Source organism: Falco naumanni, chromosome 8 (assembly GCF_017639655.2).
Source record: "Falco naumanni isolate bFalNau1 chromosome 8, bFalNau1.pat, whole genome shotgun sequence".
Classification (NCBI taxonomy): Eukaryota; Metazoa; Chordata; class Aves; order Falconiformes; family Falconidae; genus Falco; species Falco naumanni.
The window spans coordinates 6,264,678-6,286,550 of NC_054061.1; the positions used below are offsets into that span (position 1 = coordinate 6,264,678).

General features: G+C 42.2%; 1 protein-coding gene across 4 annotated transcripts; it reads left to right on the top strand.

Moving 5' to 3' along the window:
* The first annotated feature begins 245 nt into the window (after positions 1-245).
* Positions 246-19,628, top strand: CANX (calnexin). Of its 4 annotated transcripts, none has more exons than XM_040602960.1 (15): positions 246-316; positions 8,254-8,442; positions 8,900-8,973; positions 9,461-9,519; positions 9,871-10,012; positions 11,320-11,401; positions 12,841-13,033; positions 13,947-14,136; positions 14,855-14,968; positions 15,450-15,606; positions 15,929-16,144; positions 16,569-16,688; positions 16,830-16,965; positions 17,110-17,201; positions 17,792-19,628. In XM_040602960.1, exons 2-15 carry the CDS (start codon positions 8,257-8,259, stop codon positions 17,843-17,845), a joined length of 1,815 nt encoding a protein of 604 aa, XP_040458894.1. In that variant the 5' UTR covers positions 246-316; positions 8,254-8,256; the 3' UTR covers positions 17,846-19,628. The 4 variants fall into 4 exon arrangements, with proteins under 4 accessions (XP_040458894.1, XP_040458895.1, XP_040458897.1 ...); XM_040602961.1 differs by lacking the exon at positions 246-316 and adding an exon at positions 384-407; XM_040602963.1 differs by lacking the exon at positions 246-316 and adding an exon at positions 504-523.
* Positions 19,629-21,873: the final 2,245 nt, after the last annotated feature.

Sequence of the window (21,873 nt, forward strand, 5' to 3'; positions counted from 1 at the left end):
CAGGGGGCCGTTGTGTCCCCGCCCACGTTTCAACGGCCTCCCTTCAACCAGCCAATCACCTAACACTTCCTGCAACCCTACCAACCAATAATAGCGCTCCACGAAGGGCAGCGCCGTTGGGGCGTGTTTTGGGGCGGGCGGGACGTTGAGCGGCGGTGGTGTCAACCAGTCAGAATGCAGGAATGGCGGCGGGGAGGGCGGGCGGACGCGCTGTCCGCCAATGGGAGTGGGAGAGCGAGGTGGGCCGGGGGAGGGGCTGGCGCGGTAGATAGGCGGGTGGCGGCGGCGACGCTGGGCGTGCAGACACGTGACGGAGGTGAGGGCAGCGGCGGGGAGGGGAGGGTGGCTGGGGCCGGGGGCGGCGGCGGTGGCGGCCGGGGGCGCGTGGGGCTGCGGCGCTGCGGGGGGTGAGTGTGCCTGCCCCCCTCCCCGCTCTGACCGTGGCTGCCGGGGCGGCTCCGCCACCGCTGGGGCGGGGGAGCGGGGAGTGGGCCGCCCCGGGGCATGCCGGGGGATTGGCGGGGTGAGGCGGCGGGAGCCGGGCCTGGCGGGGGGCGTGCGGCGGGCAGGGCCTGGCGGGGTGCTGCTGGGCATCGGCTGTGGCAGGCGGGGGGGGGGGGGGGGGGGCGAGCGGGCGCCTGGGGTGGGGAGGGCGGTGGGCGCCCGGGGGCGGGGGGGGGTGGGGGCCGTGCCTGGCTAGGGCCTGCGGCGGGGGGCGGGTACGGGACCACTACCGCCGCCCGCTCGGCCGCCGTAGGCCTCTGAGAGGCCTGGTGGGGAGCGGCGGGTCTTCTGGTAAGTTCTGGGATCTCTGGGCAGGGGAGCGGCTTGTGGCAGGGCTGAGGCTGCAGTGGGGCCGATGGGGCGCTTCGTCTGTCTCCCCCCGCTCCGGGGTGGGATGGGGAGGGAGGCGGGGGTTGGAGGTGGGTGTAGGTTGGCTGTAGTTGGGGTTTTATTTGGCTTCTTGTTCTAATGTCGGCCGCTAACGTGTGGAAATAGCCCTGAGCTCCCTAAAAATGTTCCCCGTGAGTAGGGAGCCTCGCAGAGCCAGAAGAGGAGGTGGGCACAGAGCAGAGCCTGTGGCCTAGTTCGGGCTGTGCAAGGGGAGGTAGAAGTCTCTGGAAAGGGGGAGTTCAAGGTGCAGAACTGGAGGCCCAACAGGTGATGTACAGACGAGGAGACTGCAGCAGCAGGGTTTGAGAATTTGGAGGACTTAAAATATATTTGATTTTTATCACTTGAACATCATTCGTGTTGAGTGTCTTCAAAATAATACATAAATGAAATCTTGTTTTTGGCTGAGGATTTTATTGCATGCTTTTAGAACAAAACCCCCTACTGCTTTGAATTAAAGCATACATAGCCTACTGCTTTCTTGTCGGTGCTGACTCTAAAGAGTGAACTTTCACATCCAGTTTTGTGGTTAAGAACTTTCTAGGCTGTCGAAAGGGAAATCCTGCTGGTGATTTGGTTGTGAAGGGAAGCAGACATGTATTAATAGTAGTAATGGTAAAGGTCCAGAGCTTATTATTATTGGTGTTAACATAATTAATGTTGCAGCATTTCTGTAGAACATAATGGAAAACTCTTTCTGGAACTTCTTTAGAGTATGTTAGATGTTTGAAAAGTATTACCTAGAAATGTAATGTATTTTTAAATGCAGTATGTTTACTTGACATTGTTAAATAAGTACAGCTAACACACAGGTTTGATGGGACACTTTACCCACTGTGGTTTGGGTTGTTGAAATACTGCAAGGAGATAGCAGAGCTAATCTAATGTGTGAGATAAGACAGATAAAATACTGGTTAAATATAGGTTGAAATATGTTGCTCTAGGTTCACTCTGATGCACTTGAAATGACTTAAAAAACCTCCTTACTGTTGATTTGGTCATGTTACATGGGCTTACCCAAAACTTAAGAAAACTAGGAAAAGCTTTCAGTTAAACTTTGTGTTTATGTTAAGTCTCAGTATTTCTAGTTTAACACCCCCCCCCCCAAAAAAAAAAAAAAAAAGGTATACTTAAACAATTCACAGACAACATCAAAAGCTGTGTAGATGATATAAACTGCTTCCTGCTATCAACTGCCCTCCTAGGAAAGGAAGCTTAACGGAAAACACTCAGAAAGCTTGCAGCTTCTGTTAGATTACCCTCTCACTTGATGTGCTGCAGCACGTCGCCCTAAGTAAATAAAAAATCCTTTACTAGAAGTATGCCGTGACTTGTTCTTAGCCTTGCCTTTTACTTCCTTTTCTGGGTTTTCATTTTTCTGCCTTTAGTAGTGATCATGATGGCAGCCTGTTCTTGCTGGAATCCATTCTGTAGCAGGGCAGACTTTGATTGATTTCTAGGCAGAATGGTCTGAAAGATCTTGGGGCACCTCCAGATTTCCCCCCACCTAATGCAATTTTTCTAGCAGCTCATCTGTTTTACGGTCAAAAAGCCTTGCAGTTCTGTCTTTGCCCTCCAAGGACTTCCACTTCTGCAGGAATGATCTCTTTGCTGACAAATGGTACATAGTGTTTTTTTTCCCTTACTGTATCTGTGCTGATGTACATTATTTTTAGAAGCTGGCATGTTTGAAATGCTTATTAAAAACAAGCTTTGTTGCTGTCACCTTTCAGACCTGCTGTCTTGCCTGGTTTGTGCTTCTTACAACCCAAACAAAAAGCAGATTTTTTTCTGTGGGGCTGTTGAGCTTTCCAGGAGAGGCCTGTTTGGCTAATCCTTTCCAGTAGACTTTCCTCAAATCATACATAGCAGTGTATCCTAGCTGCCCCATCCTTAAAAAAAAAAAAAAAAAAAAAAAAAGCCAAACCACCCACACAGAGCTCCTGCTTCTGACCTGTTGTAAGTAAGGTGGTTTTAGTTGAGCCTTGTCTGCTGTTCATTGAGTTATGATGTTAAAGGCAGAATCTTCATGATGCTGGAAGTTGTCTAGCTGCAGGACAAAGCATTTAAGGGGAAAATGTGTTGTCTGCATCATATTAATTGCTGCATATATATGAACATAATTTTATTATATCCCACTTAGAGGGGTGGTGAGGTAATGTACTGGTTGCTGAAATTCTAGTGTTTGGCCACACAGTTGTTCAGCTTTGCTTTGCAGAGTGTTGACCTCCCAAATCTGCGTCAAGACGGGTCTGTCTTGGACAAGTATGGATGACAGAACTGCACTTGAAACAACGACATTAAGCTGACTGCTGCCAACAGCTTTATTTCCTTTACTTGGCTACTTATTTTATCTTGCAGTATTTTCATTTGTCCTGCTACAACTCTTTTTGCCTTTGCGTGCTGGGTTAGACTGGGATATTGATTCAGGGTTAAAATAACATGGCAAAAGGACTTCGAGCCATCTTAAACCAGCTGCTAGCTCATCATGAGGCTGTGTAAACAGTTACCCTGGCACCGCAGAAGAGCCGTGATGTGGAAGGTAGAGGGATTGTGAGATGTAGAAGAGATTTACGTTGCTCTTCAGCAGGTCTGACTAAGAAACTAATGGGCTATGAAGTAGGATAGCCAAGCCTTTGCTCAGAAACCATAAAAACTTCGAGATGGAAAATTAGTATCTGTGTGTCTGCCTTTCTGATCTTGTCTCCTTGCATTTTTTGTATTGTGATAAATTCTCTTTTGTGACTTCAAATTTTAATTCCACAATCCTTGACTTGCACGAGGGTGTATTGTACTTGTTTTTATTGGTGTTTCCACTGTAAATACCATACTGAAATCAAGTTTATGGAATATAGGACTTTGCTAGAAAATTTTGCTCTTCCTATACTTATGTCATTCAGCTGTATTTCAGATGTGGCTGAAATAGAAACCACTGATGCTCATCCAGTTAAATTGCTGAGGTGTAGTCCACATTAAATGACTTATTTTTAATGAGACTTATTTTTAATGAGACTCATTTCATCTGACTGTTAACTTTAAAAAAAAAAAAAAGGCAGTAAACTAGATAGCCAGTAGCAATCCAAATGTAGTTATACATTCTGAAGTATGCAGTGTTAAGAACTGGCTTGATGAACCACTCCAATAGATTAGTATCCAAGGAGATGATTAAACTGGTTTTGCAGGCTCTCTTTGACCTGACAGGGGAGTTGCTTTCTAAATGGTATGTTCTGGAAGTACGATAGCAAGGGACTTAAACATCCTTTGTGTGGGCCCTTTCACTGTCTGTCCTTCTCAGAGATGTGTATATTGGAGAGATCGGTGACAACTCTGTTGTATGGGTCAAGCGTTTACAGTGTCATGACAATAAGAACAACTTTCACCTTTATGCCTAGTAAAAGGGGAATTCTAAATAAAAATAAATCTCTAAAGCTGCATGAATTTTCTTGAAAGCTTTGAGATCCAAATGTAGCAATCACTTAGCCCTGCAAATGAAGAGTGCCTCTTCTATGGCAAGAAGCTGATCTGTCTCTGAATCTCACTCCAGTTTGATTTAGTTTTTACTTTATAGGAAGTCTGATAGTGTGTCTGTTTTCAGTGCTCTGCTATAGCTCCTGTAAATTCCAGGGGAAAATGCTTTGGCCTTTTTTGACAGCCAGGTGAACAGTGCTTAAATGTCAGCTATAATCTTTCCAGTGTAGAAGCTGACTATGGATGGACACACAGGGAACAAGTGATTTGTTAGCCCGGGCAGTCATGAACTTTCTTCCTGGTTAGTACTTTGGTGTTATCCTGCAGTAGTCTTCCCTTTGCTCCAAGCCATGTGCCAGTGTCTAGAAGTGTCTGCAGACCTTATTTAAAAAAAAAAAAAAAAAAAAAGCAGATGAAGTTTTAGTCATCTCTGACTTGAAATGTTGTTATGGTGAAAACGAGGTTGCACTGAAGTAGAATGGAGACATTAGAAGCTCTTGCCTATTATGAAAGGGTTCCTTTGTTAAAGGCTTTTGGCAGTTGCATGATCAGAAATACGCTAACCTTAAGAAATATTACACAGTTAAACCTAGAGAAGGGAAGTGCAGGCAGAGTGAAAAAATGGCTAATGATGATAATTGCTTGGAAAGCAGACACTTCAAGGAGAAATCTGGTCATAATGGAGTAGGTGGCTGTGCATCTGAAGGTTAGACTGCATTTTAGTGACTAATTGAACACCTGTAGTTGCTAGCAAGTTAAAGCTCCACTGAAAAATCGGTTGATGCCTGTATTCTACAAAACCTCTCTCTCTCCCCTTCCTCTCCCTATCTTCTATTCAGGAATAACAAGATTTACTAGGGCATAATCATGTTTATGTTATGTCCCCAAGGACTGTGTGAAGTGAAGTTTAAACTATCTCTTCTAGCAGTACATCCATTACAGATAGAAGTAGTTTTTTAAATATCACAAATGTGTGGTTCACTTAAATTAACTCTTCTGAGAACATAATGTCTTTTATTTCTTATCATTTAGTTAGTTTGTATACTGTTACAGTTTAACAGAACAAGGAGCTTGACATGACAACTGGCAGTTGCAGGAGATGCTTCCAGTGTGTACTCAAGGTGTATGAATGATAGCTTATGTTGAATTTGAGACTGATTTAATATGTAGGAGGTGTCCTAAACAGCTTTCTGTAGGGGTATAAACTTGAGAATACTGCTTGCCAATGATTATAAAGAGGCAAGGACATGAAACTGGATTAGCTTATCTTCATGGTTTTAGCTTTCTGTTTTTTGGGCGGGGGAAGCTTGCTTGGGAACTTGAACAGATATGTCTACCTCGAAATGAGGTTCAACGAGGCCTCAAATTCAAACAGAGCATTAACTGATAAATGTAGACCTACAGGGTAGATACCTGTGGTTGTATCAGGAGCACAGGTGTGCAGAGTGGCATGGCTTCTGCCCCTGCTCTATGTGTCACTGGAAGAATTGTCTGGTTTAGCTAGGATGTTTTGCCAGAAGCATTTCTGGATCAACCTTGCCTGTAATATGAGGCTGTGTGGCTTTGCCGCTTTGTGCTAGCATTTACCAAAGTCCATTTGCTGCTGCCAAATATTACCAAAGTGTTGTAGTTGAGGTGGGATTGTGAAGTAGGTGATTGTTACATACAGAGTTAGTACTGTCATGAATGTTAGGGGGTATGATTTAATTCTTTCACCAAAATTTACTGCTTTTTCTCTAGTGGTAAGATTACTTAAGGGATTACTTGCATGCTAAATCACTAATATCCTTTGCTTAGGTGGAGGTATGCAGAAACTCCTTTTAGAAGGAGAGGAGAGAATTGGCTTATTTTTCATCTTGCTATACTTTTAAGTGTAATTTCCTTTTATCACTTTTCAAATTGCCCAATATAATTTGAAAGCAGTTATAAAACTTGTGGTAAAATCTTCGTGAATTTAGGTCTGTTAAAAATGTATTTGGTGAGATCCTGTTGGTAAGACAAAATTCTTGTGCCATCTCATCTGTAGTTGCTTCAGTCACACAGGATGCATCCAGAGGTGTAAAAGGTCACTTCTGAATGAAGTTTCAGGCTCTTGTTTTCTGTACACTTTTTATGCTGGTGGGCACGAGTTTTTTCAGAGAACATGCTATCTCTGCAAGAGGAACTTGAACTTCCAAGGGTACTTTTCATTCCTTGGTTTTGTATTGTGGTTCCCACCTTAGTAATGAGTTATGAGCTGTTCTGAGGTCTACAACTGTTTCAGATTTTGGCTGTATACTGTGCATTAAGCAGACAAGCTTTGCTGGTATATAACAACTTGAAAGGTTTTGTCAGCTGTTGGTGCTGTGAGTGGTGTCCTTTGGCTCAGAAGTGTTGCAGTGCATTTGCCCCAGCTGCGAGGGGGCGGGTTCTGAGCATGCATTTAGACAATAATCCTCAAGGCCATCGCTATTGTTAGAAAACTGGCTACAATTGCATGTTGCTGTAGTGGCAAACTCTACATGGTCTCAGCACAAGTTTTTAAAAGACAGTTTTGCTGTAGTTCTAAAACATCCCTTCTGTTACTAGAAGTTAATGAATAGTTTAAGAACCGTAGATCTGGTATGCAGTGTAGTTTTGGAGTACTGGATAGTGCTGATAAGCCTTTAAGACTGTAAATTCTTTTATTGCCTAAACACGCTTTGGAAAGTTGAAAGTTTGTTTTCTAGCATGATCTTATGCCCCTACAGGCACTATTAGCTTTGCTTGAGTTATGTTTGTAAGTCTACAGGGCTGCAGCCTGAGGCAGGAGTGTAAGGGAAGGAGGGCATATTTGGTTTTATACTTACTTTCAAAAAAGCGTTAGTCTCGGTTTCAATTCTGGTTTTGGAAGAAAAATTTTGAATGTGATTCAAAGGAGAAGAGGTGAGCAAGGCACAGGTTGTTTTTGTGGGGTTGGTTTTTTGAGCACATGAAACTGAGTAGCATGTTAGGAGTGTTGCCTTTTCTGTCAGCGTAAAGGTGCAGTGATCTTGAAGTTTTCCTAGCAAGAAAATCAAATTGAAACCCATTTAACTTAAAAGATCTTTTAAGCTACAGCTCACCGATGTCTGCCATATTTTAGCTGTGACAATGTGCTGGGCACTTGATAAATCAGTTGAAGTGTGATATTTTAATTCTGTAAAGCCTCAGTTAACGTATATTCTTTTTCTTTGGTTGTCATGTTTAATTAGGAGTCGGAAATGGGGAATGAAACCAGCTGTCTGCTAAATAGCAAAAAATTTTCTCCTGGGTCTACCATAGTAGCCTCAACTGCTTATAGATATCTACCAGTAGTATCGGTGACTGTTGGCAGTAGTTCCAGAATAAAACCTGGGACTGGGGAATGAAAATGCTAGTGTCCCACACTTGAAAGGACAAAAAAATTATTAAACAGGAGATGGAAGCTTGCTTACTCCATAGCTAATTGTATTTCAGTTCCCAGACTGAATGGAAACTTCAGTTTCTGCACGATGTATGTAAAGCCCTTCATAAGAAAGAAAGGGGTGTTCTGTTGAGGCTTTTGCTGTTACATAGGTTGGGGTGTTATGTACATGTCTGCTGTTCTGCTCGTGGTCTGTGGCAGTGTAAGAACAAAATTATGGCACTTCTGCAGCATGATCTGCAGAACTTGCACACATGGTCCTCCACTCAGTTATCTGTTTTGCATTAAATACTTTGTTGTATTCCTCTCCAGCTTTTAGAACTGTCCCAACCAGTCAGATGCAGGAAATAACAGATTGCACTTTTCTTTCAGTGGTATGATTAGTCACTTCACCTGTTGTCTTGGATGCTCTGTTTTGAACCAAGAAGCAATGCTTTGCTCTGTGTGCAGTGCTGGCTTGACCTCTTTGCCCTCTCTTATTTATTCAGATCATGGAGCTGAAATGGCTGCTGTATGTGACCCTGCTAGCTCTTGGGACTCTTGTTGTCCAGGCACATGATATGGATGATGACAATGATGGTGATGATGTAGTTGATATCGAGGATGACTTGGATGATGGCATTGAGGAGGTAGAAGAGGCAAAGCCTGAAACAAGCACTCCTCCTCCAAGTCCAAAGGTTTGGCATGGAACTTCTTTTAAAAGTTGAATTACTGCTTGTGTTGTGGATAATGGTAGCCTGATCAGAGTTGCCTTTGCTTTGCTAACATGTAATATGTTGCAATGTTATTAAAGATGTTATCTGGGAGTAAGGCTTGGAATTAGGCTTATCTACGTTGCTCCTATTTTCATGTCCCCCGCGTTCTTCCTGAAGAGTTAGATCCACCCTTGAAATCTGTGTTGTGTTTATGAGGAGTTAATGCTAATGTTTCTAGCTAGTTATATACTTTAATTTTAAGAGCACAGTGGCTTGGCACAAGCAGCAATATTTATGTAACTTCTGTATTATGCTACAAGGGTGACCCAGGTAAGCTCTGCTTGAGTCTAGAGGGGGAATGTGAGCTGTCTATGCCTGTATTTCTTTAGGGTAGAGAATGTGCCTTGAAAGGTGCATAAATGCCCCTCTTTTCCAATAGGTTACCTACAGGCCCCCAGTCCCAACCGGTGAGGTGTATTTTGCGGAATCCTTTGATAAAGGAACTCTGGATGGGTGAGTGTAATCTGAAGAATGATTCAGTATAGCAAATGATTAAAAAATTTTGGTGAAAGGCGATGAAACCCTCTCTACAGCTTGTGTTAGTCAAAATTGCATCAAAGGGCAGTGGTTGGTAAGGATTAACGACAGTCACAGTATGAGGCTGGCTGTTAGTGCTAAGCTAAACTAGTATTTCCTTAAGTTGTAGTAAAAGGGGGAGGTGAGCTATACATATGTAATGTTCTAATCCTCATCTGACTTCCCTCATGTGATGTGAAGCTATTTTTTTACAAGAGTAAGACGCTGAGGCCATAATCCTACTTTGGGGGTGGGGTGGGAAGCGGCAAATGCAGAAGACTTTGCAAGGTTAGGGTTGGAATGCAGGGGATCAAGACACTGGGGTATAGTCACAGGACAGCAAGGGCTGCCTTGTCTTAAGGGCACGATTTTTAGTGTCTGTGTGAAAGTCTGGATTTCTAACCACTGGATGTTGGTCTTGCAGATGGATCCTTTCCAGAGCCAAAAAAGATGATACAGATGATGAGATTGCCAAATACGATGGTGAGTCCAGTCCAGGTTTTGGTGATAGATGTTTCTGATCTCTTTTTTTGTCATATCTGAAGAAGAGGTATAAGCCTTTGTTTTCCTGTTTCCCAGTTAAAATTATATTCAATGAAGAAAATGGGAGAGATGTTTATATACCTGGTTAACAATATAAAGTGTGGTTCTGATTTAGACTAAGTATCTACTTGGAGACTTTAAAAGAATATTTAGCGAAGATGTTATGCTAATAACTTGGTAAGGCACCCTGCTGGGCTGTTATTGCAGAACACTGGCTATCTTGCTCAAAATTGGGCTAAACAAAGACTGTCTTGAACAAGTTTTGATAATGTTTGGTTAATTTCTCTCCAGGTAAATGGGAAGTCCAAGACATGAAGGACACAAAGCTTCCAGGAGACAAAGGGCTTGTACTGGTGACCCGAGCCAAGCACCATGCAATTTCATCAAAACTTTCAAAGCCTTTTGTGTTTGATACCAAGCCCCTTATTATACAGTAAGTAAAGGATAACTTAGTGTTCTGTTGTTTCAAGGGTGACATGATAGCAGGGGGAGGTTAATTCCATAACTGAGCTTTTGTTGACTGGGGGTCTAGATGACACAAGATGCTGTAACCTATTATTATACTGTTTTAAGTAAGAGTAAAATTGCAACCTGTGTTCCCAGAGTGGGAAGTCAGGAACAGCATGGGTCCCTCTGAAGCCTGAAAAGGGAAGAAGCCTATGAAAACCAGACTTGGTAACCTGTCTTGGGACTTCAGTTCACTTGACTTAATTGTAGCAACAAGGTCAGGCAACTGACTTTTGTACTGCTAATTGTGGAAGTCCTTGTCCTTTTGAACAAAAGCTGGTCTGTATGTAGGTCAGTGTACTACTTTATGCAGTAAACTGCCCCATTTCCAAGGTAGAGTGGACAGAGTGGTGAAGACGCACTTATTTCCTCCTCTCTTTGTTTTGGTTCATCTGTCGTGGAAGATGAACAGCTTTCCTTGGCCTGTTTGGCCATGACTGATGTAGAATAATCTACTTGCATGTATGTTACACTAGCAAGTCAGGAAGGAGGAAAAAAAAAAATCATTCAGTGAGAACAGTTGAATTGTGGATAATCTACTTTATCAGTTTTAAACAAAGAGTAAACTAATTCACATGTATTTGCACAAGATAATGAATTGGTCACTTTGCTTTGCATGACTGTTTAGTTTTGGCTCAAGAGGCAAGGCTAAAAATAAATCCCAGTGGTCATCCACTCCAGCTGCTGGCACTGAGAGAGGCCGAAGCATAATTAGGCTATTCCTGACAGATGTTTTGCCATTTTCAGACTCCTTGGCATCCTTGGATATACTGTTGTATGCTTATAACCATAAAGGGGCTTCTCCTAGAATCTAATTGTTGCTGTTCAGTTAATCTTGCAAATGGAGTTGTCTGCCATAGTAGTTGTGGGAAAAATAATGGGCTTGCCTTAATCTCTGTTGCAGTGTCTTACATACTAGAAAGCTTTTTCTTCCTTCTCTCTATCTAGATCATAATCTTCTAGACCAGCATTCAATTCCTTTATTTTTTTCTGTCAGGTGAAGTCTTCAAAATCTTCAATTTTTCTTGTTTCTCAGGCCCTTATGAATATTTGCTTAGTCCTTAAAAGTGCAGCATGTGTTTTTAATGTTTACTGGGCATGTGATTTAAAGCAAACAACAAAAAAAAGTCCTGTTCTTTAACTTGTACTTGAAAACTGCAATTGTGTATTACAGAAGTAATTTTTCTTCATGTATAACATGTTCTCACATTCTCTGTGTGAAACTAAAATTAGGTATGAAGTAAACTTCCAAAATGGAATAGAGTGTGGTGGGGCCTATGTGAAATTGCTTTCCAAAACCCCTGAATTGAACCTGGTGAGTAATGCTGCTACTTTTGAGTATTAGCTGTGAAAGAAAGCTTTTTCGTTTTGCTTCTTCCTGAAGAAGCCTCTTTGGCAAAGGCGGCGGGGCACATCTAGGGCTTGATTGCCGGAGTGCTTTGAACTCAGCAGTTCCTACTATTTTCAGTTGGAGAGGATAAATGCTGAAATTTTCCGGCCTCTTGAGTGAAAACTCTGGAGTTCCTTACTAGCTGAGTAGTTCTAGACATTTGCTAAAGTCTTCAGACTTGAGATTTCCTTAGGCTCTAGGACGAAAGAAAGCCTTATGTCAAAAGCAGCCAGTGTACGATAGGAAACTTTCTTGGGAAGTTGTTGTGCAGAAGCAAGGTTCTGTTTCATCTTCTAAAACAGACTAATGCAAATAACTAAAAATACACCTTGCTTTTATTGCTGTGCTTTTGACATCTGAAGCCACTTGTGAGTGAGTTTTTAAAAAAAGACTGGAGGTTGGACTTGATACAACTTTATATGTTCAGCTGCATAAACAAGCTATATAGAAGAGTGTGCTTCATGAGCGACCCTTGAATGCGTTAAGTGTGATGAATGGAAGAGACCATGCTACAGCTCCTAAGGATTAAGAATAATTTTCTTTCCTCTCAGTCATATACCTACCTAAAGTGGTTTAGCCTATTCAGACAAAGCTTAACTGCAGGGTCACCTTGCATAGGCTTTTGTAGCCTGTGGGTTTTGTTTAGCCAATAGACTTCATAGGAAATACTTTTATGACTTGTTACTCATCCTTCTCCTTCTGCAGTCGCGTTGGAGTTGTATTACTAATACAGATTCCAACGTACTAAAACCCAAAAAAATACCACCCAGAAGACTACTTGGTTGTCTAACCAGTTTCATATGTGCATTGAATTTTAAGATCACATTAGCAAGAACAAGTGGACTTGCTTGCAGTGTTCAATAGTGAGCTTACATCCAGTTAGTGCTCAGACTGAGACAGTACCCCAGTTTATAAATGTAAACTAAATACAATGTGGCCTCATTTCTAATGCTGGTTATCACTTCATATGAAAGAAACTCACTGGACTAGCTAGTCATTCATTATGACTGGTAACTGATACTTCTATGTTGATAGCTTTTAAAATCCTTTATTGTAATGGAGAGATATACTTAACATTGTGGTTGTTACTTATACTTACCTCTTTGATAACACTTATGTTTGATAAAGCTGTTGCTTTCCATCTGGGAAGTAGAGACCAAAGGTACAAAAATCAAATAGCTGGGATAATTCTGGTGTTTTTTTCTAGAGGCTTGTATTCATCATCAAGTCAGTGAAGTAACCGCACTAAAGCCTGTATATCAAAGTTGTAGAATGATTTCTAATTAATTAGGAGTTCTTATACCAGGCAGTGACATAAGTTATATTTCAAAATAAGGTAATGAAGTTCTGCATTGTTTTTAAAGGATCAGTTCCATGACAAAACTCCATATACAATCATGTTCGGCCCTGACAAATGTGGAGAGGATTATAAATTGCACTTCATCTTCCGGCACAAAAACCCAAAGACTGGCAAATATGAGGAGAAGCATGCAAAGCGTCCAGATGCAGACCTGAAGACTTACTTTACTGATAAGAAGACCCATCTGTATACTCTAGGTATGGTGACTCTTAACTATGCATGTTAATTTACTACTGTGTTTTCTGAATCAAAAGCTCATAAAATGAGCCAGTTGAACAACCGAATATTTGTGTCAACACACCATACAACTAAAAACCATTTGAAAGCTCTGAATGCAAAACCTAGTCTTATTATATATACAAAGGCTTATTTTTTTTCCTTGCAAGAAGTCTTGATTTGTGTAAGAAAGGTCATGAGAACTGAATTTCAGAGCAGTCATGAGTAACTTGATATTCTAAGTATATCCAAAATAATTATCAGCACTTACAAACTGCTTGAATGCTGCCCCCTAGTAATGTGGGGTGTACTAGGCTTTAGATTTAGAGGTATAGTTTGTTGTTTTGGGTTTGGTTTTTTTTTTCCCCCTTGCTACTTTCATAGTACCAAACAAACTCGGTGGTTCTTGAAGTACAGTGTCTGGTCTGGTGTATTAGCTGTGACTAAAATCTTTCAAGGAGTACGCAGGAGGATCTCTCTAGCTTATCCTACTAAGGCAGCAATGAATAAAGGAGTGAGATTAAAATCCTGTGAGTCAGTAGCAGGGAGTCCTGTTTTTGAGTAGAACATGAATACATACATTCTTACTACTAAAGCAATACCTACTGTGTCAAAGTCAACTTGCTGTGGTAATTGGTAAATTGCTTCACAAGCATCTCTGTGCGTAGCATATTTCAAGTAGGACTCCTGCAATGAGTCGTCTTTTTCACAAGGTGATATGTGTGGTAGATCATCACTAGTTATACTTTGGTGTAAGGATAAATGTTCTTAATTCTTTAAAACGGTTGCAGGGTAGGTGATAGCTTGGATTGGTGAAGTTTTAGTTGTACAGTGGGGGATGAGTGATGCTTTGTGTCATATATGTAATGGCTACATCAACTTTTTTCCTTACAGTCTTGAATCCTGATAATAGTTTTGAAATACTGGTTGATCAAACAGTTGTCAACAGTGGGAATTTGCTAAATGATATGTCTCCTCCTGTGAATCCACCCCGAGAGATTGAGGACCCAAATGACCAGAAGCCTGAGGACTGGGATGAAAGACCAAAAATCCCGGACCCGGATGCTGTTAAACCAGATGACTGGTAAGCTGTTGGAGGGGTGGAATTGGGGGAAGCCTTAGTGTGAAGTTTGGTCCTGATGAAAAAAATCTTTCTCAGATGACTTACAGAAAGGTTTGGGTCTCACCCTTGTAATCAAAACTCAGTTTATGGATCTGAGCAGCAGTTTGGGACAAAGGCAGACAGGATCCATGTCCTCTGAGAATTACTGTTTAGTGTGCTGGCCACAGATAAAGGTTTAATTGAAATGGCTATACTAGCTGATGTTCTCATCCTTAATGAGATCAAAAGATGAGCTGCAGAAGGTATAACTGTAAGATGTTTGTGTAATGCATAGTTACAAGTGACTGAAATATCAGACATCCTAAATCAGAAACTGATATTGGGTTTCTGTCTTTGAACCAATGCCTTGTGAACCATAGACTCAATTTCAGGCTCAAATGCATGTTTGCAGTGACTATGAAGCTAAGGGCATATTACAGCAAATCCCCTTCTAGGTTGGTGTTAAAAACTAAGTGGTATTACCTTATAGTTGGTGCTATGACTGTGCCGTGCGGCACGTGTAGGTAAGAGATCGCAAGGCAATTCTGTTCTGAAATCAGGGCAGGTGTAACACCATATCAGAAGCAAACCTGGCTGGCTGTCTAGATCAGCAGGCTTGTTCAGAGTCTGTAGAATCATGCCTTGGGGTTAAGAACTTCTACGTGTTGTGTGTGTTAATACACAATATTCTCTTCCAAAGGGATGAGGATGCTCCTGCAAAGATTGCAGATGAAAATGCTGTGAAACCAGAGGGCTGGCTAGATGATGAGCCAGAATACGTAGCTGACCCTGATGCTGAGAAGCCTGAAGATTGGTACGTTTACTGCCTGTTACAAATGACAGCAAGTATTTCGTGGCTTTAGTACTGGCTTTTACATGTATAACAATAGCTAGTTCATTGTTCCTTACCAACAAAGTTACTGATTCAAGCTATCTTGCTTCAGAAGAAGGCAAAGCTGGTCTGAGGGGTCTTGTTCTATTGTGTTCACCTGCATACTTTTCAACTCTCTTGCGGCTGTAAGCTGAACAGGGCAGAGGGATGGTCATCTTGCAGTTGCATCTTACTTTGAAGGGGTGGTGAGGAAGGCTGTGCTCAGGGACTGGCTTCTGTACTTCCAAGTTACTAGAAATCCTCATTCCTTCTGTAGTGTCTTTATTGACAGACCTGTGCTGTACAAAGTTTCAGTATCTCTGTTTAATGGTAGGAATTTTAATTTTCCCAGAAATCAGACATTGTCTAAATCTTATCTGTATAAAGGCAAGGGGTGGACTTAAAAACGGATTTCCCTTTTTAGGGATGAGGATATGGATGGTGAATGGGAGGCACCTCAGATTGCAAATCCTAAATGTGAGACAGCCCCTGGCTGTGGTACCTGGCAGCGTCCAATGATTGACAATCCAAACTACAAAGGCAAATGGAAGCCTCCTATGATTGATAACGTGAACTATCAGGTTGGTGTTTTCACTGCTTAAACTGCAGGCCAGTGCAGCATTTTTCTTACAAAAAGCAGAATGATTTAGATTCAGCAGATATAATAAGAATACAGATACTGTCAGGATTGTACTATGTTTCAAGTGGACAGATTCCAAGTGCTTTCTTACTTGGCTTCACTTCTTTGTAGCGCAGATGAAAATTGATTCCCCAAATCTGACAGATTTTACCTGTCGACATTGTAATTAAGAGCAATGGATTGGTCTTTCTCCATTTGAAATGGGCTGAAAACTGAAAATTGTATTATAGCAGGTAGGGCTGAATGTTTTTTGTCTTTTCTAGGGTATATGGAAACCTAGGAAGATCCCAAATCCAGATTTCTTTGAAGACTTGGAACCTTTCAAGATGACTCCCTTCAGTGCTGTGGGACTTGAATTATGGTCAATGACTTCTGACATTTTTTTTGACAATTTTATCATCTGTACTGAAAGAGCTGTTGCTGATGACTGGGCCACTGATGGATGGGGACTGAAAAAGGCAGCGGATGGTGCTGCAGAGGTGAGAAATAAAGGGTTAATTATGTGCTCCTGACTGGAACAGTGGGAGCGTTGCTGCTGTTCTCTCCTACAGTTTTTATCAATACATATATAGACCTGTATGTACCAAGGTTAGGAGTTATGCTAAACAAGACTGAAACCTCAAATCCTAATTATAATATGGTAACAGCTGCTATAAGTTGCAAGTAAGTATTTATTGCTTTTCTGTGAGGTTTTTGCTCTGAAAATTGGACTGCTAACTTTAGCCTAATTCTTAATTTTTAAACTATGGAAAAAGTACTTGTGCAGGTTAGCTTTAATTTTTTTGAGGTATGAAACATAAAGTTCAAAGTGGCAAAAAGCTTATTTGAAAATTCTGTAGCTTAAATGTAACTCCTACAACTTGCTTTATGGGGTGAAATTTCACAGTTCTTTTTATGTTACAGCCTGGTGTTGTGGGTCAGATGATGGCAGCTGCTGAAGAGCGTCCCTGGCTTTGGGTAGTCTACATCCTCACTGTGGCTTTGCCAGTATTTCTTGTTGTCCTTTTCTGCTGTTCTGGGAAGGTACGCATTTCCTCTGATAATCGGTATAATCTTTAAAAAGAGGTTGAGCAAAATGTGCCTTAATATCACAAATAATTGCCTGGTTTTGACAGGTTGAGGTTTTTTGGTTTTTTTTTGTGATTTTTTTTTTCTTTTTTTTAGAAACAGCCAAGTGCTGCAGAATACAAAAAGACTGATGCTCCTCAGCCTGATGTGATGGATGAGGAGAAAGAGGAAGAAAAAGACAAAGGGGACAAGGAAGAGGAGGAGGAAGAAGAAGCAAATGAGGAAAAGTTAGGTAGGTAAACTAGATAACCCTGAAAATGATTGAGTTTTCTCTCTGATAGAGTAAAACAGCAGGATCAGCAGATGTGGAGAAAGCCAATGGTGAACTGAAGATAAGTCAGAAATGAGAATTAACTATTTCTTTTGTTTCACGTAGAAGAGAAGCAGAAAAGTGATGCTGATTTAGGAAGCGCTAGTCAAGAGGAGGAGGAAGAGGAGGAGGAAGAGGACAGGAAACCTGCATCAGAGGTAAGAGTGTGTAATCTGAGGGTAGTCTTGTGCATTTTTTTCCTTACGTCATGTAGAACAAACCTTACTGAAGTGTTAGAAGTTAACCTGGCTCATCTGATACTCCCTCCCAGTGTCAGAACTTTGGAAAACGTAGTCATCCTACAGAATAGGAATTGGTGTGGCCAACTTCAGCAGAGCAGGGCACCTTGCTAAGGGCACTGCCATAGACCCCGCATTGTCAGAGGAGTGGGATTGTGTGGAACAAGTAGTCTTGAGGCAAAAGGCTTATTCAGCTTTGCCAGGGTGTGACCTCTTACATGCTCCACACTGACATAATGGCTGACTTAACTTCAAGCAACACTCCATCCATTTTTAAAGGGATTCTCACAGCAGCTGTTGAGTACTCTCAGCAAATATTGTACATTCACTGTGAAAACAAGAGTATCTGTTTGCCCTGTGTAGAAACGAAGGGTAGTAACAGCACTAGGTCCTGTCAAAAATGATAACCTAATGAGAGGTGAAAGTAGATTATCTGTAGGTTTGCTCAACATAGTTAAGGGTGGTATTAGATTTTTTTCTTCTTGTTTACACAAATTACTTTCTTGCAGGAGGAAGAAACTGTGAATAGATCACCCAGAAACAGAAAGCCGAGGAAAGATTGAAAAAAGTCATAAGAACTTGATCTGTGATTTTTTTTTTTTTTTTTTTTTCCAAACACGGTTCTGGGAGAGGACCTTGGACACCTTACATTGAAACTTGGACAAACCTCAAGATTTCACCATCCACAGGTTCCAGTCACTATCCAATGTAATGGAGTGTCTAGCAGTAAAATATTTGCAATCATATGTTTTAAAGAACATCATTCCTGTAGAAAGAATGCATTTAATATAATGGGCTGTGGATTTTGGAATGTAACATAACTAACCTTTTCACTTTTGGTTTTAAATATTATTTTCTGGTTTTAAGTAGATTGGTAGAACTTTTCCAGTCTCAAACCTTGGCTTAATTTAATATATTAATTAGTGAAAAGTAACAATCTTGAAAGTGCTAGGTGATAAAAATGCAGTTTTATAACTAGTTTTTTTTACAAATATGTAAATTCCTAAATGCATCAATGTCTTTATATCCCTTAAAATTTGGTAATTGTTTAAAGAAAAAGTTGTCAATGTATTTGACAACCCCTTTGCCCTCAAAGGAAAAGAAAACTCGGGGGGGCTGTATGTGGAGAAACCAGTAGTGAAACTAATCAATCAACTTCATTCTTTTGGGGGGAGGGGAAAGAAGAAGGCGTAGAAGGAAGGGGTTACCCAGTCTATAAAATATGCATACTGTCCATGGCTAAAGCCCTGTTAAGTGTTGACAAATGATCTAGGATTTGGAGTGGGTCATCTTAATGTGGCATTTAATCCTGCAGACCTTGCAGATAATGGATTTTGTTAGTTCTTGAACTATTTTTGTAGAGCTAATGGGTTGAGGGGGGATTAGACTACTTCCCCTTTCCCCCTCTGTTCGGCTACTGATGCTTTCCTTTCTCTGACTATACAGCTTTTTCTGAGTGCAGCTTTGCCTCAGTTGCTGAAGCGCTTCATGTTCAGCTCATTGTTGAACTCTTTATTTTTATAGCTAGACCTACTCCTTTCCAGGGTCCAAACACTGGATAGGACAGTGTCCCATATCCTCTCACTGTTATCACTGTATGTCTACTCCTGTAGAAATGGGGGAGGTAGTCAGGCAGACAAGTTGAACTAAGTATTTGTTAAGAAAAAAAAAAAGGCAACAAAAAAAACAAACAGCCAAGATGTCAGTATTGTAGGTGGGGAAGGAGCATGTGGAATATCTGAACTGGTATGTGAAACTGTTTAAGTCTTTTATCTGCTCTTCATGTAAAAAATGCATCCTAAATTATATTGTGAATATTAGGGAGTTCCAAATCCAGCTGAATAAATTTTTTTAAAAGCGTTGAGTCTACCATACTATACTGTTTCAAACACTTCTGTTTGTTTTTTTTTGTGGAATGCAGGTGACCACTACAAGAGCATACCTCTGAGGGTGAAATCTATGTAACTTCATTACACTGTACCAAATATGTTGGCATTTGGATGTCTATATAGATAAACTTGCCTTTGTTTAGAGTGAAATTAAATGTCCTGAAATTACTCTTCTTGCACTGAATTTAAACACTCCAGTGTTGTTTGGTCATAGCATAGGTATAGTGTGGGGAATAATTCCCGGGGGTAGGTGAGGGAAGAGTGTTCCAATTACCTTGCAAACAATCCAACCAGTTACTAGAAGACTTGTTTTTTGGGGTTTTTTGTAAAACACCTTTTGCTGCCTGTCCTTACGTTGTATCCCTAGGTTGTTGTGTTTGCATTTGTGATCACGATTATTTCATAGCAGGATTTCTTGATCTTTCTGCAGTGTGCAAATAAACTATTGTAAGCAAGATACTGGAAGTAATTTCAAGACTTCTGTTGGGAGCTATTGCATGTTTAGAATGCCTTTGCCTGTTTGAATACCTGGTAAATACTGCTCCTTATTGCAAAAATAGCTTATACTCTGACATGGAAGATGTCATAGCTTAAGCATTGCTACTAGCTTGTTCTCAGGACTGTATTTTTATCAAGGAGCAGCTGCTATTTATGACTCTCAGTCCTTTGAGATGAAGTATATGTAAATGGTTTCAAAATGTTAGCTGAGTTGAGCACAACATAAAAATCTATTAACCTAATGTTTTTTATCTTAATATGCAAATTGCCTTAAATTCCTGAACAATTCATGTGCATACATGTTCTTTCAAAGCATCAAAAGTGAACATAAGATCTGCTATCAGCTTTTAAATAGTATTATATTAAAGCTAACTGTAAATCTACATTTGCTTCTGCTAAATCTCCTGAAAAGGTCTCCTGTCTGTCTGCATGTTACGGCTTTTTTTGATACCATAGTGTATGCTTATTAAGTAATCACTACAATAAATGAAGACTTTCCAAAATGGATAGACAACTCAAGTTACTCTTTATCGTGCTTTCTGACTTGGGTGGCTCAGTTTAACTTCAGAATCACTCTTATTTTTAAAGCCTTGGAGGAAAAAAAAAATAGTTGTTTTTCCTTCATAATTCTAAAGAGTAGCTGTGTTTCTTGAAGTACTGAAGTACTTGTGAAATAGGTTTGGAACTGGTAAACGTACCTAAAGGTGGTTTTGGGTCTTCTGTGCCTATGCACCCAGGAGTGGCAGCTTCTGAGGAGGGTGCTCTGCTTGATGTGCTGTGTCTGAAGCTGCTGGTGGGTGTTAGATTGAGAGGGTGAATCAAAACAAAATCCTCAGCGAGTAGGTGCAGGCAGGGTCTGAAACACAGGGCAGCAGAAATGCTGCAAGGAGTTTTTCTGCTGGAGCTGGTGCTTGATAAAGGGAGTTGCTGAGGATGCAGCAGTGCTGGGTGTGATTGAGCCTTTCTCTGCTGGGCTAACGGAATTACGGCAGCGTGAGGCTGTGACCTGTGCAGTGTGCCAAGTGTCTGGATGGAGGCTGACCCCTGGGCCCGAGGAGAGCCTTGCAAGGTGCTCGCTGCTGGTGGATGTGCATTTCCATGGTTCCTCTCTTGCTCTTTCTTTACTCCTTCCTCAAAAGAAGTGGTCTGCTTTAGGCTGTGGTTACTCTCTCCATCTATAACTGTTCCACAGTTACTGCTACTGTTACCTCATGGTTTCAAAAAGTTGTGGGTTCTTTGTGGTTTGTGTGGTTTTTGTTCCTTCCCCCCCCCCCCCCCCCCCAGTGTTGCTGAACAAGGATGTAACCTCATTTGCAGAAAAGACCTGTCCATTTCCAAAAGGTACATGTAAGTGTAACTCAGAAAAGTATGTAAAAAAACCTAATCAATAAAAAGACATAAAACCATTCAGCTTTCTTGGTATAATTAGCAAAACCACCTAGGTCTTCATGGCTGGTGGCTGGCTGGCAGTGAACGGAGCGGGTCGGCCTGGGAATCAGCTTCGGCACGTGAGGAAGAGGAGGCGACAGCGTCCCGCCCCCGCGAGGCCATGAGTCACTTCCCCCTTCGATACAGGCCGTCCCCGCCCGCCGCCGCCCGGTAAGGTCGCCCTCGGACCCGACAGCTGCCCCTAGCGCTGCCCGGGACCCTGCCGGCCGCTGAGGTGAGCCCGGCCCGGGCTGCCGCTGCTCACCCCTTCCTGTCAATCACCCTTGGCTCCGCCTTCCGGCGCGCCTGAATGGCTGCGCCGCTGCCCCGCCCCCTCTGCCCGTGCCTTTTAAACGCACCGAAGGCTGCCGCCGGAGAGCCGCCCTCCCCGCCCACGCCTCAGCTGCTGCCTTTGCGGTTTCGCGCCTTTCTATTGGCTCGGAGAGATGTCCCTCAGGGCTCGTGACGCTATACGCGACGTGACGTAGACCACCACCCAGGAAGCTCCGCCCACTTAGTCTCAACTCGGCTCTTGAGGGGAAAAACAATTTCAAGATGGCGGCGGCGCGGATAACAATGGGGAGTCGGGGGTTCGGGCCGGCCCGCGCTTGAGAGCGGCGGCCGCCAGGCCGCACCGCGCCGGGGGGGGAGCGGAGCGGGCTCCTGCCGGGCCCCGGGGGTGGTGGGCAACGGCCGCCGGGCAGGGCTGAGGGAGGGGGGAGAGCGAAGCGGCACCGGCCTCGGGGGAGAAGGAGGAAGTGGGGCGGGGGGAGCGG

What these genes read in the sequence shown, in the direction of transcription:
- CANX (XM_040602960.1), top strand. Translation starts at nt 8,257, where the DNA reads ATGGAGCTGAAATGGCTGCTGTATGTGACCCTGCTAGCTCTTGGGACT. An exon ending in GACCCATCTGTATACTCTAG is followed by an intron (nt 13,034 to 13,946) that starts GTATGGTGACTC and finishes TTTTCCTTACAG; the next exon opens with TCTTGAATCCTGATAATAGT. An exon ending in AGCAAATGAGGAAAAGTTAG is followed by an intron (nt 16,966 to 17,109) that starts GTAGGTAAACTA and finishes TGTTTCACGTAG; the next exon opens with AAGAGAAGCAGAAAAGTGAT.